General features: G+C 34.3%; 1 protein-coding gene across 7 annotated transcripts in view; it reads left to right on the top strand.

The window, feature by feature from the left end:
- CPEB2 (cytoplasmic polyadenylation element binding protein 2) overlaps window positions 1–21,401 on the top strand; it is a 68,593-nt gene that overhangs the window by 17,206 nt on the left and 29,986 nt on the right. For 6 of the 7 annotated variants that reach the window (XM_045994772.1, XM_045994769.1, XM_045994766.1 and 3 more), the window contains one exon: window positions 13,220–13,270. In XM_045994772.1, the coding sequence (XP_045850728.1) occupies window positions 13,220–13,270 (51 nt within the window). Of the gene's footprint in view, window positions 1–7,139; window positions 7,160–13,219; window positions 13,271–21,401 lie in introns of those variants that run through there. The other variant, XM_045994775.1, reaches the window with a different exon arrangement.

The following is a 21,401-nucleotide window of genomic DNA, read 5'->3' as shown; positions in this document are numbered from 1 at the left end:
AGTCTCATACCATGATTTCCATGACATCCTAATAGCTACATAGGCCATCCCTGCTCAACTGGGGAGGGTTCTGCTACTCCAGAGATGTGAATACTGGGAGGCAGGTATCAGTCATGGAGGCCAACGTAGAGGCTGGCTTCCACAGAGAGGAAAGGCAGAAACTATAAATTTGCATTGGAGAAAACTACTCAAGGTAAGATTTAGTGTCAGCCAAAGGAAAACAATGAAGCAGCTCTCTGGAATCCCAAGGAAGTCTGGCAAGTTACTGGCCTGAGAATTGACTGATAGAACTAACAGAGGGTCCTCCCATCCCCACTGCAGCCCAAAATACTTCTCTACAGCTTGTTTTCATTTTCCCACCCTCAAGTGATTTTTACAGGTCAGTAGGGAACCTCCATTGTTTGATGTTTAGGTTTTGTGGTTTAACATAGCAGGTAGGAAGGGTCTTGTGTCATTGTGGTTCTACAGGTGTGAAGAGATGGCAGACAAAGATGGGAGTTCTGGATGCACTTCTTCCACTAAGTGTGTCCACTTTTATACCAGGCAGGGTCCAAGACCTTGGGTGTAATTGTGTAAAACATACATAGTCTCTGTATTTGTGGGATTTATAGCCTACTAGGGAAAGAGGGACCTTATCATATGTATAGTATACATATATACATGTAATATACTTATATAATTCTATATACGTAAAATCCATACCTCTAACCACAGAATGTTAGAAGTGCTGTGGAGTGAGATGATAAGGTACTTGGGGAGGTAATATGTAAGGGGAGGGGAGTACTTAATTTATCTGTGGAGTAAAGTAAGCTAAGACCTGAAGCTTGAACAGCACAAAGATGAAAAAATATTGGGGGAAAGTGTCAGCCAGACAGAGGGGGCCAGGGATTATGGAAGAGCTTGTCACTTTGGACGAATTGAAAGCAGACAAGTCCTGGCATAGCTTGAGGGCTACCCAGTGCTGATGGGATGTAACTGCTCAGCCAGCCTTAGGGAACACGTGCCGTCTTTTGCTCCAGATCAGGAACACTAACACACCAGTCTATGCTTTCCTCAGTATTAATCATACTGATCAATTTTATTTATTTTGCAGTGGTTTCTTGCCATTAACATCCTGTTTTCTGATAACTGTCTTCATTCTTGGCAAATATTTTTCCTTTCAAAGGAAGAACAAATATGTATTCTTTTAATGGTTAAAGTAGATCATGCTTTGTGATACTGCAGTTTTGTATTTGAATACCTATGTTAAATGATCTGTGATCTTTTTATGTATGTGTAGGTCAGTTCATTGTGCTTTGAACAAAAGAACAAGACAGTGATTATTATTAAATCTCTTCCCTCCCTGCCCTCAGCAATTTGCAAAAAGGTCTTACTGTGTAAGCATTTTTGCCAAAAATTGCATACTCCCCAAAAGTATAAGAGTAAACAAAAAAATTTAATTTCAACTGAAAAAAAAAATTGAAAACTGTAGAAATACCATGATGTAAGAGTTCTTAGAAAGATCTGTTTTAGCAAGTCACAATGACTTTACCAATGTTCCCTGAACAATTAAAAGGAATTCAGGAAAATGGATTGAATATGATCTTATGCCAATACATGTTTAAAAGTGGATGCCTTTAAAACTTTTTATTTAGTATGTATTTTTGTGTGTCTAGCATCATTTTTTATTACTTAACTGCTAAACTTTTATTTTCCAAGACTCCTGAAGTAGAATCTCTGCTATTTTAAGAAAGATAACTTCTGAGAAAATAAGGAATTATTTCTGTGTTAGGCAATAAGTGGTTGCCATAGTATCAGATAAATTCTTGCCTCTTTTCTTCTATTGTTCTTTTCCCTCTGATTCTCTTCAGCTGGCCTTAATGTAAATTTGCAGTACAAAGTCACAGAGTAACTTGTATATATTTCTAAAAGTCTGTGGTGTGAGAATTTACATTTTGGAGCTTAACTTTCAAGCTGGGCAGAGATTCTGAAACTCTAAGAGGTATTTATTAGGCAGGTTTCAGGACCCTACTCAAAGAGACTGTGCACTCCAGGTTGTATAAATAGCCACTTGGAGAAACTCTGGAATAGGGGAACAAGATCAAAGAGATCTATGAAAAGTTGTAAAAGCCTTAATGATATTTATTAAAATACAATGGTACAAAATAAAATTCATACCAGTAATATATATGCCCAAGCAGTTATGTCTGTTCTCTTAGGTTCCTCATACACTGACCTCACTGATTCTCTGGCAGAGAGAGGAATGCATCTCTCAGAACTAATTTTAGTTTTTGTCAGCCCACTTGTGTTTCCTGTAGTCAGAATTTTCATAAGTGCTAGAAAGTATAAATGAAAATCATGTATAATAGAATATCTTCAAAAAAAGATGAGGGATTACTGTATGTGCTTTCAGTCTTTAAAGAAATCTTTCCTTTTATTCTAAAAAGGAGTCAGATTTAATATTCTTTCCCCTTGCTTTTTATTTTTCCTGTAGACCACAGATCTTTGATAAATAAGAAAAAGGTCATTAACAACTTTGAAATAAATCATTTACTGTGTACATTTTCTTAAGTTATTTTGACTTTAAGATGATCACTATTGTCATATGCCTGATAATCTTAATATTTTATCCTCCAGCTATTCAGGATTTAATTCATCTTATGGAAAGTACAATTTTCAAGATTTTATATTTGTAGTCAGTGAGAATGCCTGCAGATTGAAAAGGAAATTGTGAAAATGTGTTTGTAAAAGTTCTTGTTTTAGAAAACTTACTTGAAGTATGTTATCCTGAGTTTTATTTATATTTCTTCTCAGGTAGTTGCAACAGGAGGTAATTAGCAACAATATTATTTTTACATAATTAGCAACAGTATTATTAAATTTGAAAACATAGTTGAGTTGTTATTTCTTCCAGGCAGTTTTGACTTAATTTAAACAATTTGAGTTACAACAAGCTGCAGTTATTTTTTTCTTTTTTAAACTAAAACCCATCAGAAACCACAATGCATTTTTTTAAAAATTACAGTTATTTATTCAGAGCATATATGGGTTTACTAAAAGCATGTTTTTACCACAGATCTTCATTGGGACATTATTATGGGCTTATAACTTTACTTTTAAATTGGAAACAAAACAAGAAATATATTTTATATAGAATTTGTCATGATAAAAGTGAGTACTTGAGATAATTAGGCTTATGGATTTTAATTGCTTATAGTATTTGAAGGGCATCTGAGACTCTCTAATGAAGGTTTTCCCTCCAGAGTATAGGACTTTATCTTTTTTAAATATTCGTTTTCTTATTACAAAAAAAGTAACACATGTTCATTAAAGAAAATCTGGGAAAACTGGAAAAAATATTTTTTTCAGTCATCAGTTATTTCCACAAACTAAAATAACCATGTTTGATAATTTGGTATATAATTTTTCTACTCTTTTCTTTTTCTACATATAAACTTCAACTACTTGAAATACTCAAATCTTTATCAGTCCTCAAACCTGGTTAATTTTTTTAAAAATTAGCTTAAAAAATATAGGTACCTAGGTTAAAAAGTCAAGTAGTGCCATAAGGGTTATATAATGAAAAATAGAAGCCGTCATCTTTTCTCTATTTGCTACAGATTCTCATTCCTTAGAGGTGGCTCCTTTCAACTTTTTTTTTAATGGATTCTTCCTGTAATTATTTGTAAATAATATGCTTAGGTTCATAAATCTCCTACAATTTAGGTATTATTTGTTGACTCTGCACTTTGGCTTACCCATCCCCCAACACTTACCCTGCTCTGTCCTCTCAAAATGGTTATGGACCATTTTGATTTAAATTAGGAGGTGTATTGGGATGACAGTGCAAATATTCATAGATGAACCTCACATGTTTTGATCATAATGTAACTTTTTCCCCCTTATATCTTTCTCCTGAAATTAATAATTGTCTCTTTTGGTTTGATTGCTTTGTTATCAAAGTACTTGTCACTAATTCATCCCAAAATTGATCAATAGAACCCTGAAGCTTCTTTCAATATATCTGAAAACCTCAAATAATCTTAGATTGATTTTATTTTCTTAATTTTCCTGCCATTGAAGGCATCCTTCTTGCAGCCTTTCATAACTGTCACTGTGGGACTTCCATAACACTAGGAGTTCCTTTTTCCTCTGTAATCCCTGTCATGATCTCATAGCCTTTTTTTAATGCTCTATAATTTTTGTGTTATTGGGCCTTTCTTACAGTATTCCTTCAGGTGGGACATACATTTTATATCTCATATCTATAAAAATATGTTTATTGTACTATGTAAGATGATAGGCTGATGTGGAGCTATATATTGGTAATCGAGTGAGAATATTGGAAATGTGACCTCATTGTCTTTTATCTTACATGGTTACTATAAGTGTATTACCACTCTTAAATCTGTTCATTTGTATGATTGATTGCCTTATTTTGTGTTTTTAAATTTTTTGTCTTTCTTTCTGGAAGCTTTTAAGATATTTTCATGTTTGTGGTTCTGAAATTTCATAATAATGATATATGGATCTTCCAGTGTGCAGGGGAGGGAGACTGCCTGCCTTCATTCCTTTCTTCCTTCCTTCCATTTTTTTATTTCCTTTACTGAACATCCATTGAGTCTTTTTTTTTTTTTAAGATTTTATTTATTATTTTTTTTTATTTGAAAGTGAGAGCAGGCACACAAGGCTGGGAGGGGCAGAGGAAAAGTGAGAAGCAGCTCCCTGCTGAGCAGGAAGCCCATGGACCTGGGGCTCCATCCCAGGACCCTGGGATCATGACTTGAGCGAAGGCAGACGCTTAACCCACTGAGCCACCCAGGCACCCCTCATTGGGTCTTTTTATTTTCTTTTTAAATATTTTATTTATTTATTTAACAGAGAGAGAACTCATAAGTGGGCAGAGAGGCAGGTGGGGGCAGAGGGAAAGCAGTCTCCCTGCTTAGCAGAGTGCTGATGTGGGGCTGGATCCCAGAACCCTGAGATCATGACCTGAGCCAAAGACAGAAGCTTAACCCACTGAGCCACCGAGGCGCCCCAGTCTTTGGATCTTTTTAATTTGGAGATTGATTTCTTTCAGTTCTTGGACATTTTTCATATTTTTGATAATTTCTTCCCTTCTATTTTTAGTATTTCTCTTTCAGGAATTGCTGTTCCTATAAACTTCTATACTCCTCTGCTTTTCTGTTTCTCATTGTTTTATCTTTTGTTTTGCTTTTGAAGACATTTCCTCATTTATTATTGTTCAGCCTTTTGTTGTTTTGCATTTCAAAACTTTTTTCTGAAGAACTTTTAAGACCCTCTTTAAAAAAAATTCACAGAACTTTTCTCTGTGTGCTTGTCCTTGAACACTGTATTGTAGTTTCTGAAGATTATTTTTCCATTTCCTTGTATTGTTTATACGTCTGAGTTCCTCTTTTCTTTTTGTTTGGTTTTGTTGTTCTACTTATGCTGGAGGTGTTCATCAAATACCTTATGATCCTTTCCTCTCTGTTCATTTTTAAAGATGAGACACAAAAATGGTGATTGGAAGCTCTGTGTATGTAGCTGGGGTGTATAAATTAGTAAGCATTGCTATAAGCCAACAAGGTAGTACTCTCACCATGTCTGTATTTAGGTCTTTTCTTTGGGTTCAGGAAATGAACACTGGATGTATGTCTTCCATTCTTCTGCCTGGGAGTTAGAGACCTGATTTCTAGTTGCTTTAGAAAAGCCGAAGAGGGGGTCCATGTGTCTCTCTGATTCTCTACTGCACATCTATTGTCAGTGAGAACTAGAGCTTTCTTAATTTCTGAACCTCTCTAGCTATCTATTACAGTAAACAGCTTGTTTGTGGGTAGTTTTCCCATATACACACCAGTTTAGGTTTCAGTGTTGTCAGTGATTTCTGGTCTACAAAGGCAGGTGACCACTCAACCATTCATGTTCACAGTTTCCAACAATTTGACAATGCTTCTGTGATCCTGCCTCATTTTCTTTGTCCTGGTGAAGTTATGCCTCTTTAAAACTTGTGTACTGTCATTTTAGGGGCTTCAGAAAGAAACAAAGATGCACACATGCATTCAGACCACCATATTCTTTTGGAAATCTCTATAATCCCTAGTCTCCCTATCTTTTTAGTGAAGCCTCCTTAACACTCTCTAGTCATTAGTGGATTACTCTGTAAAAGATTGTTAATCATACTCCTTTTTAAATGGAGTACCTTGCTCATTCTTGATTCAGTAGCTTTTTTTCAATGTACGTATCTCTCTCACATGATACTGTGTCATGGGAACCATGCTTGAATCAGCATTAATTATAGTGCCAAAAAAATAGAAAGGACTAAATTATTGGTTGAATGATTAAACATTTTTCTATAATAATTCTTACTTTTAATCAGTATTTATTTAGGAATTTTTAAAAAATTATTTACATGCATTTAAAATAGTTTGTGTAACCATTCCCCTACAATTGGAAATTTAGGTATTTCAAATTTTTAAATAAAAGTCAGTGAGCTTTTTCTGTTTTTATTTCCAAAAATAGACTTAATACATTTGTTTTTGAGGTTCTAGAGACATAGATTGCCAACTTATTTTTAAGTTTTATGCCACTTTATACTGCCACTGGCAATGCTTGATTGCCCATTTGTTATTCTTAATATTATTCTCATATGAAATTGTCACAATTTAAAGTTTTGCAACCATTAGTTAGTTCAACTTGATTTTAATATTAATTACATATATCTTAATTGTTTTATTATAATAACTTTATGGTGATACATTATCTTAGCAGATGATTAATGAATTAAGTTTAGGCTTTTGTTGTCATTCTTTAGTTATACTTTACTTGAAACAAGTTTTTGATACTTTGTATTCCTTAGTGTTTCTTAGTGTGTTTTCTAGTATTGATTCGATAAAAGTTTTAAAAGTTGTAAATAATTCAGTGAAAAAAATTTATGTTGGGATCCTGCTTTAAGAGTTAACTAGATTAATTTTCCTGAAAACTTGCTTAGATTGGTGGCTTTTATTAAGGAATGATTCTTTTGCTCTCTTGGGATCTGGTACTTTGGATCTAAGGGTCTTTTCTGCATTTGTATGATCTTATTCTTAGGCTTTTATGAGGCATGCATTGAGATTTGGGAATGAGGTCAGGAATGACTGTCCTGCCCCTTGGATCTGAACAGAGATTGGAGTTATTCAAGGTTGGTAATGACCACATTCTAAGTGGATTTTACCAGACTTCTGTGAACCATTTTCTTTCTAACTAGATTTGGAAATACAGGTAAAATGTAGAAAATGAAGAAATATTAGAAGAGATGACCAAACTAGTGGAAATAGTGCTTTATATTTAAAGCATGTAAGAAGGAAATATTTGATCTTTTCATTTGTATAACTTGTTGATGTAAACACACACATGTATACACATAATGTAAAACACGATGCATATCACGTATTGAATACTTGATACATGCCAAACACTGGTCTGAGGATTCTACATGTAGGTATTAATATATGTCATTCTCACAGCTAAGATGTAGATATTTACCCTATTTTATCTGGGTGATTCTGGTGGCTTACTAACAATAATCGTCCAAGTTTCAGTGCTACGAAATGGTTGGACTCTTGAGTTTGTGCTTTAAACTTTGTACCATACTGCCTCTCATTATTTGGTTTAATATTAATTCTACCCTAATATCTTTATGATTCTAATATGTGATTTAATTTTTTTGTTGTTAAAAGGAGTTGGCAGAATGCGTGACATTGTTCTTTAGTAATTTTATCATCACTGATGAGGAATGAGTTGACATCATTAACTTTGGATATTGGAACTTTGAAGGTCATGTTTTAGATGTATTCTTTAAAGAAAAATATTTGTGGAGAAGGGAGAAGTTTATCTTGACAGAGCAAAAAGCAAGACTTATCTTTCTCCCTCTCCTCATTCTTAAGGAGTTTAGAAAAATAAACTAACAAAAACGTAATTGTATAATTTTTCCGTTTACTGAAAGAACATCCTTCTATACCCCACCTACAAACACATATTTAGTACTAAACTTTCGATTGAGCTCATGGGTTACATAATACAATGAGATATTTCATTCAACCATTTAACAAATACTTAAGGGCCTATTATGTACTAGACTCTGTTTTAGATGCTAGAGATACAGTAGAGAATAAAAAAGATGAAGTCCTCTCCTTATGGATCTTCAGTTTTAATGAAGGATAGAGACAAAAAGAACCAATACTACGAAGAAAAAAAATAGTGTCAAGGGATAGAGAAAGAAGCTGCAATTTTAAAATGTTCGCTGATGGCATCTTTTAAAATACCTGAATGAAGGGAGAGGTACAGCTTTGATCATATCTGGGCAAATGCATTTTAAATAGAAGAGGAAGTAGATCCTAGAATGGGAATATGCCTGGCAAGTTTGAGTAATAGCTGAGAGGCCAGTGTGGTTAGAATGGTGGAGGATGAGGGGCCAACATGGGAGCATTTTGAGCAATAGAAGGACATGAACTCATTTAGATTTTAAAGGTATCGTGGGGTCTGCTGAATTGAGACTAGACTGTCAGGTTATTCTAGTACTCTGTGAAGAGATAGGAATGATATGGGCTTGGGAAACCAAGAAGGAGCTGATGAAGAGCAATAAAATCCAGGTCTGTGTTTATAATAGAGCAGTCAGGATTTGTTGACAGATTTGTGCACAGATTACATGGAATGATGTAGAGGTAACCCAGGGTTTGGGGGTGAGCATCCATATGGAAGGAAGACAGTGCTCTATGCTGGTCTGGAAAAGTATGGGCTGAAAGGTTGCAGTTGGAGATATAAATGTGGGAGTCATCTGCTTAGATAATGATGTATGAAGCTTTGGAAGTAGATAACATCACCTAGGGAGGCAGTGTAGAAAGAGAAGTCCTATTAGTGAATACTGGCCCTCAGTGTTTAAAAAAGTTGAGGAGGAAGACATAGCAAAGAGGATTTCAGGAGTAGCTAGTGAAAACAAACCAAGAGTATATGGTATGAAAAGGGAAATAAGAGCTTTAGCAAATAGGGTACTAGAGCTCGCTTGTTACTGGGCTTTCAGCTTCAGCCTACATAAACATTAAGAGATGTTAAGAAAGCGATTGCTTCATTTTATCCTTTCTCAGTCACATTTCTCCAGTTGTGAAAGTATGTTTAAATCCTAAGAGAAGTAGTGTATTATTTTATCATCTCTATTTTCTAAGTTTTTTAATTGAGAGTAAGTAGGTAATTTGGAGAAGGAACTTAAATATATATAAAATAGTCCTTAATGCTGGCTTAAGTTATTCCATGTCTTTAAATACTGCTTTGCTTTATGTTTCAGTAATGGTAATTCATCTATTAAGTGATAAATTGGATGCAGTTGTCATATTTCTGTACTTTTTTGCTACTTGAATATACATTTAAAATGGCCAACATGAATTGCCTCTCATTTATGTATTATAAATTTATTCATTTATGTATTATACCGATAATTAAAACCACAGTAGACTAATAAGACAAATACTAAGATAGTATAGGTCCTGTAGTTACTCACTGACACCTAAGAATAAATATATATTTTCCAAAAGTATCTATTTTTAAGTTTCATAGTATCAATGTGAAAGAAGTGCTAAGAGTAGGAGATATCCATTAATTAATAGATATATTAAAACCATCATGAAATTATTATATCATATTTTCACAATAATAAATAGTAACTTGGTTACCTAAAATTCAGTTTGCATAAATTTAGACTAGAGGGCTTTATTTGTAAGGGTAGGTTCTTCTGGGACAACAGAAAGCACATAAGTAGCTTAAACAAGATAGTCTTTCTCTTACAAAAACATAACACCCATAGAAGTGGTGTGATGTTCATGCATCTAGACACCTGTCTTTGTGTTCTGCTGTCCTTACCACCCAGCTGTGGCCTCATAATGTAGTATTGCTGATTCAGGTTAGCCATCACATCTGCATCCCAGCAGGCAGAAAAAAAAAGGAAAGGGAAGGGAAGATCTTCCTTTTAGGGATACTTCCTAGAAACAGCATACACCAGTTTTGTTTTACAGCCCATTGGCTAGGTCTTACTCTCATGGGCATGCTTTAACAACAAGGGAGTCTGGAAAATGTAGTTTTTTAACTCTGGGCATCCCTGAGCCTCGGTAGGATTTGGGGTTCCTATTATTGACATGTACAGCGGTTAGTATACAACTGGAAGTCTCTGTGCCACAGGGCTTTTAGATAATAGGGAGAAACTGGTTTTAAAGCAATGTGATTTTTTTTCTGTGTTAAAGGATAAGTTATCATATACTACATAGTCACTCTCTGAATACTTTTAATGGATTTAGGATAACAATTTGCCCTATGACCAACCATACATACCTTTCTCTGTATTATTTTATCAACTGGGAAGTCATTATAAGATCGTGATTAAGAGCATGGAGCCATTCTGCCCAGGGGTCATGTCTTATCAGTTCTGTGTGCCAACTGTGTAACCTTGAGCGAATTTTGTAGCCTTTTATGTCATAGCGTCTTAACCTATGATAAAAAGAAGATAATAGTACCTAATTCACAGGATGGCTGTAAGGGTTAAATAGTTGGTTGTAAAGAACTTAGAAAAGCTCTTAGCATGGAGTAAACCCTCAAATTTTAGTTATTTCTATAAATTATCATGTTCTTAGCGATAGTAGTTTTAGTACTATCCCAGGTAAAATGAACTGTAACTTATGTCTTAAGATGTACTGGTATTTTGCTATGATAGAGGAAAAGGGATTGGATGATTGAAAAATGAATCTGAGTTTGCTTATTTCGTTTTGGAGTATTTGATTAATTTTATTGAGAGATTTTCTTATTTGGAGAACTATATTTTGGAACATATATACAAATATACATCCTGCAAAGAGGTATCTACCTTGTGAACTTTTTACATAAGGTATGCCTTTTAAGTCCATTCAGAGCCAGGAAGTCAAAAGGCTCTAAGCAATGAAAATACCTTCTTACTTGTGTCTTGGGATAGGTAAAGCAAATACTGAACCCGTTGGAGGATAAATACATGGCAGTTGAAAGTTGAGTGTCTTTTGAAACGGAGCCAGGCTTAAGGCTTTGCTCAGTTTACTTCTGTAGAAGGTCTTGCCCGAGTCCCTAATTGGTTAAATGCACCTTTATTTTTTTATATAGCATACTGTACATGATTCTTTTAACACTTGGCAGATTCTGTTGAAGTTGTTCCTGTCTTTCGTACCACATCATAAGCAGACACATAGTTGTGTCCATAGCATCCTACACGCTGTAGGTATACAAGACTTAATGAACTTGTTAGAGTGGATATAGCAATACAGGCTACCACTTTCATAGGGGTGTTAATTTTCAATCTCAAGTCAAAAATAACAGTACTTTTTCATGGCCTTAAATTGCTCTCTAAATTTGGTCATCCACAACAAGATGTTTAGAAATAGGCATATTTCCAAAATAAGCTGTGATAGTTCAGACAAAGTAACGCTCTGTGCTGTTGAAGTCCAGTTTAGAAAAGGTCTGCTTTCTCCCTCTTTGTATCTTGTACCTTTTGTACATGCTGCCTTCTTTCTCACTGCATACTAAAGTATTACAACAATAAACTTATTTGCATGTTTTTAGAGTATGACGACTTTATTAATTTAACTGAGGTTATGCTGCATGAAATTCAGGAGTAAGTAAGAGGTGGTCCATTGTCTTTTAAAGAACAGTAACATTTGTTTCACCACGTTGAGTCTGAATCTGCCACAGTTTAATTAGAGCCCAGATGAAGAGTGTGTGTGTGTGTGTATGGGTGTATATACATGTGTACATATATATGTCTAATATGTGTATTTTAATGTCAGAATTGGATTATCTCCTTCATTGGCAGATGACTGAATTTTTTAGCTTCATAATTTAAACAAAACCCAATAGACACTCTGTATTTTGTATGGGATGTTTGGGGATAATACAGGGCCTTACAGTTTAGAGTGCTTGCTGAGGTGGTCGAGGTAGATGCAGTGAATCTGTACTCCTTATTAATCATGTCAGATTCATTCGGATATTTATTGGTCACTATTCTGGCAGCATCGCATCCCAAACTGTCAGAGTCTTTAAAGGGCTGTGCTGAAAGCTGCCTATGTGCCATCGCACAGACATTTAATTTTAGTTGTTTTCTCAATAGTTTTGATGGACCTTTCTAAAAGTCCATCAGAGATTCAGGCATTAGAGGAAAGTCTTCTATTTTAATGGGCTAAAAATAATGATCATCCTAGATGTTGGCATACAGTCAAACAAGCACTATGATGTTGAAATGCTGAATGAGCCCCGTAGTATGTTCAGACTTGCCTTTTCTACTTTCCATAGCAGTCTGCAGTACTGCTATCCTTTCTGCATGTATTAAGTGCAAAACTCCTGAATGAGGAATGGCTCAAAGGAAAGACTAGGCTACTGTGCTCTTCAGCTTTAATATTTTCCTTTTTAAAATTTTTTAGATCAGTTATAAACTTTGAACAGGTAAAATTTGCAATGTCACTTGTAATAGTATGTTGAAGACATTTTCATCAAACATCCTTATTTATTTTTTTAAAGATTATTATTTATTTATTTGAGAGAGGGACAGTGAGAGAGAGCATGAGAGGGGGGAAGGTCAGAGGGAGAAGCCGAATCCCCATGGAGCTGAGAGCCTGATGTGGGACTCGATCCCGAAATCCCGGGATCGTGACCTGAGCCGAAGCATTTGCTTAACCAACTGAGCCACCCAGGTGCCCGCAAATACCCATATTTAAATACAACTATATATAAAATCATACTGAATTAATGACAAATTGTTATGAGTTTTGGTGCTCATTTTTTTAATATTTTGGTTGTCTTTTGGTTAGGAATATAAATTCCTTCAGATTTTATTTTCGGACAAAGCTGTGAGAGAATTATAAACAGCTTTGAAAATATTAAAAAATGTTTACATCCTTTTTTAAGTTTGGAGGACTAGGATACGTTTTTACATCTCAGAAAACAAATAGGTTTTATTCTCTAGGCATTGCTCCTAAGTCACATTGTGCTCTTACGATGGAACTAAGGTTAGGTGTTTTGTGTTTTGCTTTCATATTTCAAAAATGATTTGGGTTAATATGTTTTGAGTTAAGAAATTCCTTTTTTTTTTTAATGTAAGAAATATACGTGGTCAGTAATTTCCTCCCTATCCCTCTTGCCTTTTTTTGCTTTATCAAGTAGCTCCATAATCTTCAAACTTTCCTTTCCTGTCTTTTTAAAGGTCGATTGAGCTATCCACATCCAGGAACTGATAATCTGTTGATGTTAAATGGTAAGTTTTATAAAAAAAATTTTATTTTTCCAATTTGACTCTTATAAACAAATATGATTGAGTACATGGTTCTCTATACCTTCCCCATACACAGAAGTTAATTATTTTATAAGTATAAAAATAAATTATAACTACTAAAATTTCTGTGCAGAAAGCAGAATTATGAGTTTGAATGTTTTCTGGCTGTCAGAGCAGTCATTGTAGTGTATTTGTGACAGCGTGATTTGATTCATTGATCACAGACTTTGGAGAGAGGCCTGAGTCTGAATACTGGCTTTCTAGTTTATGGTGAGACCTTGTTCAGTAACTTCGGTGAACCTTAGTTTCCCTTCTATGAAATGGGAATAACAATCTTAGGGTTTATTATGAGAATTAAATGAGATGATGTTTGCAAAGTACATAGAACTTATTACTTAGTATAGTACTGGTGCTTATGTTAACCAAGGAGTGAATATACTAGTGATTCTTTGCAAATATGGTGCTCACACTGACTTAATTTATTCTAACAAGAAAGTTTACATCATGAACTTCACCAGAGTTAGAAACAGGATAAATAAAGTTTCATTAAAGTTTGTTTTCTTTCTGTTGGACAAACACTGTATTCAGAGTCACAGTACTTAGCACATCCGTGACTGTGGGAGTAGACAAGGAGAATGAAAATATCCTTCACAAAGGTATTTTTAAATAAGAGGGTGGATAAAGAGAGGGAAGTAGGAAGAAGGAAGAGTAGAGATAGTACTTTAAAATACATAATTATATAATTAGAATGGCTTGGCTCTTCTATTTTAACTAAAGCTTTGTTGAGAACAGATGGCAGTGAAGTTAGGGAACAAAGTCTAAAAAAAAAAGGCCAGTGTAAAGCTCAACTGTGTGAACTAATACTAAGTGAAGACTATAGTGACAGGAAAGGGGAAATAAAGTCCAGGCTACCTGGGAGATTGTCAAAGGAGATATGATTTTGGAATGAGAGAAAAGCTGAAGAAGCAATGTGTCTGGTGATGTGATTGATTGGTTCATTTAAAATTGGATTGTTACATACTGCATTGCCCACCACATGCCAGCTTAGTCTAAGCACTGGGTTATATGTTAGGATCTTAAAGAATGGTTAGAGGTTGAGTTGTCAAGGTTCTCACCCTGAGGCCTGACTGTGCTTTCTAGGCTAAAGCCATGTCTGGTCTAAACCTTTCAACAGTCTAGCAGGCCACATGCATGAATTCAATGAATTATAGTACTTACATAGACTTTGACCAGAAAGATACTAGAAATTGCATTCCAGTACTTCTTCAGTCAACTTCTTTCTACCATGGAATTAAAAAAAAAAAACATGCCATTTCAGTAGCTGGTCTCTAAATCTGTTACGAAAACTTATAGTGTTGAAATTGAATTTGCAAACTGAAAATGGGTTGTAATTTTTAATCTTCATGACATGATTCATAAAGTAATGATGGGTTTAGGTAACAATAAACTATATGTTTATCCTGACTTCCTTAAATAATTTTCTTTTGGGATAGTCTATGTGATAAAGATCATTCACATTTCTATTATAACTTTTAAAAAAAAGCAATTCAGTGGAAAAAATAGAATATGTATATTTCTCATACTCTGTCAAGATCCATGTGAAGGAAGGTGCTATTGTATGAGACAGTTTGTTAGATCATTCACAGATGTTCTGAATTTCTTTATGCATAGTACACTAGGACAATTCAGAAGTATATCGTAACCACAATAGAATACATCAGTTATATGTATATATATGTATATATGTATATAAGCAAAGAACTTAGAAGCTGCACTATTTTTACAACTTACACTTTTGGCTACACTAATAATAATAACATTATTATTATTATTATTATTATTATTATTATTTTAAAGATTTTATTTATTTACCTCTGAGAGAGAGAGCATGAGCTGTGGGGGGTGGGGGGAGGGCAGAGGGAGAGGGACAAGCAGACCCCCTGCTGAGCAGGAGCACTATCCAGGGCTCATCCCAGGGCCCTGAGATCACGACCTGAGCTAAAACCAAGAGCCAGACACCTAACTGAGGTGCCCCATGGTTACACTAAATATTATTAAATTAATTGATTCTGTCACTTGAGAAAAGCCTTCTTAAATAGCCTAGATGTTAGGTTAGAAGTCTTTCATCACATAGTAGACACAAGAATATTTTATTTTAGGCAGGAGTTGAATCCTGTGGACAAATCTGGTTTTTTCATTATGTGAGCACTCTTCATAGCCTGCCACTCTGGGGCCACATTACATACTCGATACAGTAAGCTGTCCTGGATATTCTGAACTTTTTCTGGCAAGGGACTAGGGGAGAGAAAAGATAATGAAACTAGGACATCAAAATGTGTTTAGGTCAGTAAGGATAGTTTGATCCAAGAGAAAAAAAAAAGTATTTTGCTCATTTGGGATCATTGTTAAGGGGGAAGCAGGAAGCAGGAAATTGGGTATATATATAGGGTAAGGAGGTATTTGAATATTAACGAATTAAGTAATTTTTTGATAGACATCTAAGTTTTTGAAGAGAGAAATAGCCAAATGGCAATAAATAGTAAGGGGAAATTTTCCTTGAGCTGCTTTTAATTCTTGTAATTTAACTATATTCATAGCATATTATCTCCCTAGGAAATATGGGAATTAAGTGATATCAATACCAAGCCCTCACTAAGTTATTATTAAATATTATTAATGACAGATATTATAGCATCTCAATACATAGACTTTTTAAATTATTATTTTTTAATATGTTCACAGATTGAAAATCACTATTAGCAATTGTTTAAGTTGTATTACTTAACCAATAAGCATAGCAAATATTATTGACTTTGAAAATCAATATTTGATAATAAATTATAGATCAGTATTTTTTTATGGTGGTTTAACAATAGTTAACAGTAGTTGGCTCCGTGATCTGATGAGCACTGGGTATTATATACAACTAATGAATCATTGAACACCATCAAAAACTGAAGATGTACTATATGTTGGGTAACTGAACTTAAAGAGAAAGAAAAAAACATAGTTTGTACTATAGGCTCTGGAACTATATTATCTAGCTTTGCTATTACTAGCTATGTGACCTTGGACAGTTTGCCTAACTTCAGTTTAACTCAGTTCGTTATGTCAGAAGTAGATAAAAATGCTTCCTGCATCAGGGGGATTGTTTTGAGATGTGAAGAAATTCATTCATGTAAAGTGTTTAGAACAGCTGTGGCAGTGGGTGATGATGAAAGGTGACAAAATGACTTTGAAAGAATACATTCATGTCCCCTGAATGATGAAAGTGTTGGAGAATATAAAATTAAAAGATGTAACCAATATTTTCAAGTGAAGGAAGTTATATATAGTGACCAAAGAAGGTTTGTTTTATGTTATTGAAGGAAGCCAAACCAGAACCATTTGGAAGGAGCTATAATAGGAACAAAATTTGGGTCAAAAGCAAAATGACTCTCTTGGGCAGTGTTTCCTAAAGTACGGTGCACATGTCCCTTATGGTACCCAAGATGACTTTAGTGGTACACAAATATGTATTTAAAATAAATGCATGACTACTGCAATTTAAGGTCATTCCTTAGAAAACACAGAACTGGCAGAAATCTGTGACATTACTAAGCTATTACTAGGTGCTAGGCTTCAGTCCATTTAATAAAGAATAATACATAAATAGTAGTACAGTTGTTATGCAGATAAGGCAAATGTAAAGCTTCATGATTCTGTCTTCCTGGCCAATTGACATTACAGTTAAACTTTGAAATATTTCTTTAAGAAATAAACAGGTAATGGGGTAAACGTGATGAAGTAGGTCAGACTAGGTAAAACTTTTGAGCCTCTGTTAACTTAGAGAAAAAGAGGTATAATCCCACATCTATGTGTCTCATGAAGTTGTGTAGAAAAAAAAATTAACAGTAAAAAATGCTGTAGAAATATAACTGCAGGTAGGCTCCTGAACACATCATGTTCCTCAGTCTAACTAGAAATCAAGTTGAATTGACTGGTGGAGACCACCACTGTTGAATAATATTGTAGAAGAGTCCAAATTTAACACCCAGAAGCATTTTAGGGAAGTCACATTGTATAGGAATGGGTAGACTGTCTAAAAAATAAAAGTTAAATACTATCTGAAGTTAGAATGATAGCCTGAGTGTTTATATATGTAAGTGTATAAGTCTCATGTATTTTATTATCAATAAGAACAAAATAAAAAAACCACCCTGTTTTTCATAGTGGTGAGGACCAATTAAAAATGATCTCTCATTCGAGTATTTCTTTCTATTTGTATCATGTTGTGTTTCCTCTCACCCTATCCCAAGGAAAAATAGCTTATATGTTTATTAGAACACACAGTTTTTCAAAAGAAGAACAGCAGAAGTATGGGGTGATGCAAGTTAGTTTGAAATTTAAATTTGCTGTGATTAACCACATACAGCCATGTTTGTAATCAAGAGCTTGCTTACTTTTTGGGAGGAAAGAAGTTTTGTTTATCTTTTAACTAAGAAAATTTACTCAGAAATGAAATTGTGTTTCTGAGGGCAGATATTCTAAATGTACTGTATTAAGTCATAAACATAATAGGAAACTTGAGTACATAATCAATTCTTTTTTACGCTGATGGAAATAAGTGGACTAGATAACAGATTTATTTTGGATTTTGAAAAGGACTATGATTTGGGGTGTATTTCTCTCCCTGGTTTGGCTTCATAGGGCAAGAAATAAGAATTTCTTCAGTTTCACACCAAGAGAACTTTAACCTAAATATTTCCAGCTAATTTAGTATGTTTACCCATCTCTTCCTCCATCTGCAGTAATTCATGTACCACAGCTGTAGCTAAGAGGCAATATACAAGGACACAAAGATGCCAAAAAGGATGTCAGAATCCTCCTATTTCTTTTTTATAGGTTAGAACCTAAATAAGATTATTGATAACCCAGGACCAAATTAATTGTAAAGTCACTTGTATGGAAAAGATTTTTTTCCACAGCCTTCTTATTATCTCCATGAAGAAAAATACATATAATCTAACATCATATATATGTATACACACATATATATATTTATATATGCTTGTTTAATAGCCAATTCCTTTTGAGTGAGTTGTACTTTTATAAAATGCTTTATAAAACTTAGGTACCTGAAATTTAATATTCTAAATACAGTTTTTACACAAAAATGGCTTCATTTTTTTTCTTAGTCATATTCTAAATTGAGTTTGGAGGGGCGTATTGTTTAAAGCAGTCTTCTTTGGGGTGCCTGGGTGACTCAGAGGGTTAAGCCTCTACCTTCAGCTCAGGTCATGATCTCAGGGTCCTGGGGTAGAGTCCCGCATTGTGCTCTGTGCTCAGTGGGGAGCCTGATTCCCCCTCTCTCTCTACATGCCTCTTTGCCTACTTGTGATCTCTCTTTCTCTGTCAAATAAATAAATAAAATCTTAAAAAAAATAAAGAAGTCTTTAATTAAAACATAATAAGTTAATGATTTTCTTTTCTTACTGGAGGCCTTTCTTAATGATGAATCAGAGTTATAGAGGAACATACTCCAGAAATTTCCATAAGAACACTGGTAGGAAAGTGAGTATACACACCATTGTTTAGTGTAATGGTAGCAGATTGGTTATTTCCATGACGGGATGAGAAATGTTCCGCATGGTTTGGCTTCATCTTCAGTCAGTCTATTTTTGGTAATGTAGAGATTTGGAATTTGAGAGTTGTCCAAAAAATAAGTAGAATAGCTCTTTACAGGATTCTAAAATTCCTCAGGTATGAGATAGTCAGAGGAGTTTTCTAAATAATGTGTTTCAAGCATAGGAATGAGATGAAACCTAAGATGTTATGAGCATTTGTACATTTTTTGACTATTTTAGTATTGAATAGCCTCAGCAAAGAATATAACAGTTACTAAGAGTATAAACTGGTTATGAGGTCTTTAATTTTTTCAATAGGTCAAGAATTACTTGCCGCATTATGACTTCATTACAATTCATAATTTGACTTTAAACTTGATGGGAATAGTTTTATTTGCTTTATAAATGATCCACCTTTTATACCCATGAATGAAATCCCATTAAGCAAATTTATACTGGATTAATACCATTTACATCATGCCTAGAGATAAGTAGGAAGCCCGACTCCTCAGACCGGTGCTGTGACTGTTTGGGGCCTGTTGACCATTTCAACACTTAATGCAACTGTCAAGACTTGAGAGTGAATTGATTCTTCTGTGTTCTGGTCTTATTACTGCTTTTAAAATTGCTATTAGATTTGGTTCGCTTCCCCTCCCCAATGTCCATAAGAGACTATGGACTCTGAAAAACAACCTGAGGGTTTTGAAGGGTCAGGGGTGGGAGGTTGGGGCAACCTGAGGGTTTTGAAGGGTCAGGGGTGGGAGGTTGGGGGAACAGGTGGTGGGTAATGGGGAGGGCACGTTTTGCATGGAGCACTGGGTGTTGTGCAAAAAGAATGAATACTGTTACGCTGAAAAAATAAATAAAATGAGGGGAAAAAAAAAAAAAAAAAAAAAAAAAAAAAAAAAAAAAAAAATTGCTATTAGATTTTCCACAGTCGGTCTCGCATCTCTTTGAGACCCTGATATTTTTAAGGCTTTTAAAGTCTTAGAAGACTTCCACAGCAAAAATGTTACTTCCACCCCTACCCTTACCCTAAACTAATATATAGGTTAGATAAGCTATAAATAATATATACAAGTAACATATTACTTGTATGATACAGTAAATAAGCTGTATTTATACATTAACACACAGGTAAGCTTACATATAAACTAATGTCTAGGTCAGTCAACCTGCTAGGCTGTGAAGTAATTGGAGCTCCCAAAAAGGTTATATCTACAGTAGTTCTAGCTAAATAAGAACGAGAGAGAGAGAGAGAGAGAGGAGATGCAAATGAAGTGGGGGGTTTTTTTTGTTTGTTTTTTTAACAAAAGACGGATGTAAGCCTTGTATTTGACTTATTTCTTGAAGTGTAAATGACTAAGGATTGACAAGTTTGTTTTCCCACTGTTACTATAGGGGAATTAATGCTATATTCTCACCTGTGGACATACTTCATTGTGTTAAAGGCTTATATTTTGTAAAAGTTATGAATAGAATGTATTTAATGTGAAGTGTTTTCTCTTGATCTTTGCTTTATACCTTGGAGGAAACTATATTTCTCATGACTTTCAATATATATTTTGATTGTAGATTTATTCAGAAAGTAAGTTTCCCAAGCCTAAAAAATTCATGAAACTTGGGTTAAGACCTGAATTTTAATAGTCATTTTTTATTTTGGTTTACTGCTTTGATTACCCCGATTCTAGAGTAAAAATACTCATTGTATACTCAGATTTTGGGGGGAAGGAGTAATTTAAAAATATGTTGTGGATTTTATCAAACTGGTAGTTCTTATGGAGAATAAATTGCAGTATTTTTCCCCTAAGGAATTATGTGAATTGCTAATAATGTAGATTGAAATGCCTTTCTGCTTTATACTTTTATGGTATTTAACAAATGTGCTATTCTGTGATGATAATAATAATAATTTGTGGCTGAATCCCTCTTACCTCAGGGATAGAGATATAAACACTTAGCAATTATAAAATGTACCAAAAGGATTTGAGAGCATTGTTAGCTGTAGTGTATCATTAGTCATTTCTTCAACTAAGCAAGTTTGAACATGGATTGATTTCTTTACATTCTATCTAAGCTCTGTAGGCTTTACAGTATCAGTTTAACATTGTTATAGCTTCTCATTCTTCTGTGTCTTCAATACTTTCTTCACACAGGTTTGGTATAATGTGAATTAGGTTTGAATAGCTATTTGTTGGACTGTATCTGCTATATCATTCTTTATAATTAGGAAAATAAGGAATTAATTCTGATTGTTTCCATTCATTATTTGGGATACCATTTAACTTAAGGTGTTACATATTACTATCCTGATCAAATGAAAGAAATATTAATGAATTTGAGCATGAAAATAAATGATTTATTTCCTGTTAATTTATTTTTGTACAGTTTTATATATATATATATGCTTTGTAAATCATAAAACACCATACAGATATTATACAGTGACATTGTCCTAGCTCTTAAAACAAAGTCGCACTGATTACAAGATGCCCACTTAGCTTTTC

This window comes from Meles meles, chromosome 2, assembly GCF_922984935.1.
Source record: "Meles meles chromosome 2, mMelMel3.1 paternal haplotype, whole genome shotgun sequence".
Taxonomy (NCBI): domain Eukaryota; kingdom Metazoa; phylum Chordata; class Mammalia; order Carnivora; family Mustelidae; genus Meles; species Meles meles.
Note: the sequence above shows the minus strand (reverse complement) of the source record. Positions and strands in the feature narration are given on the sequence as shown.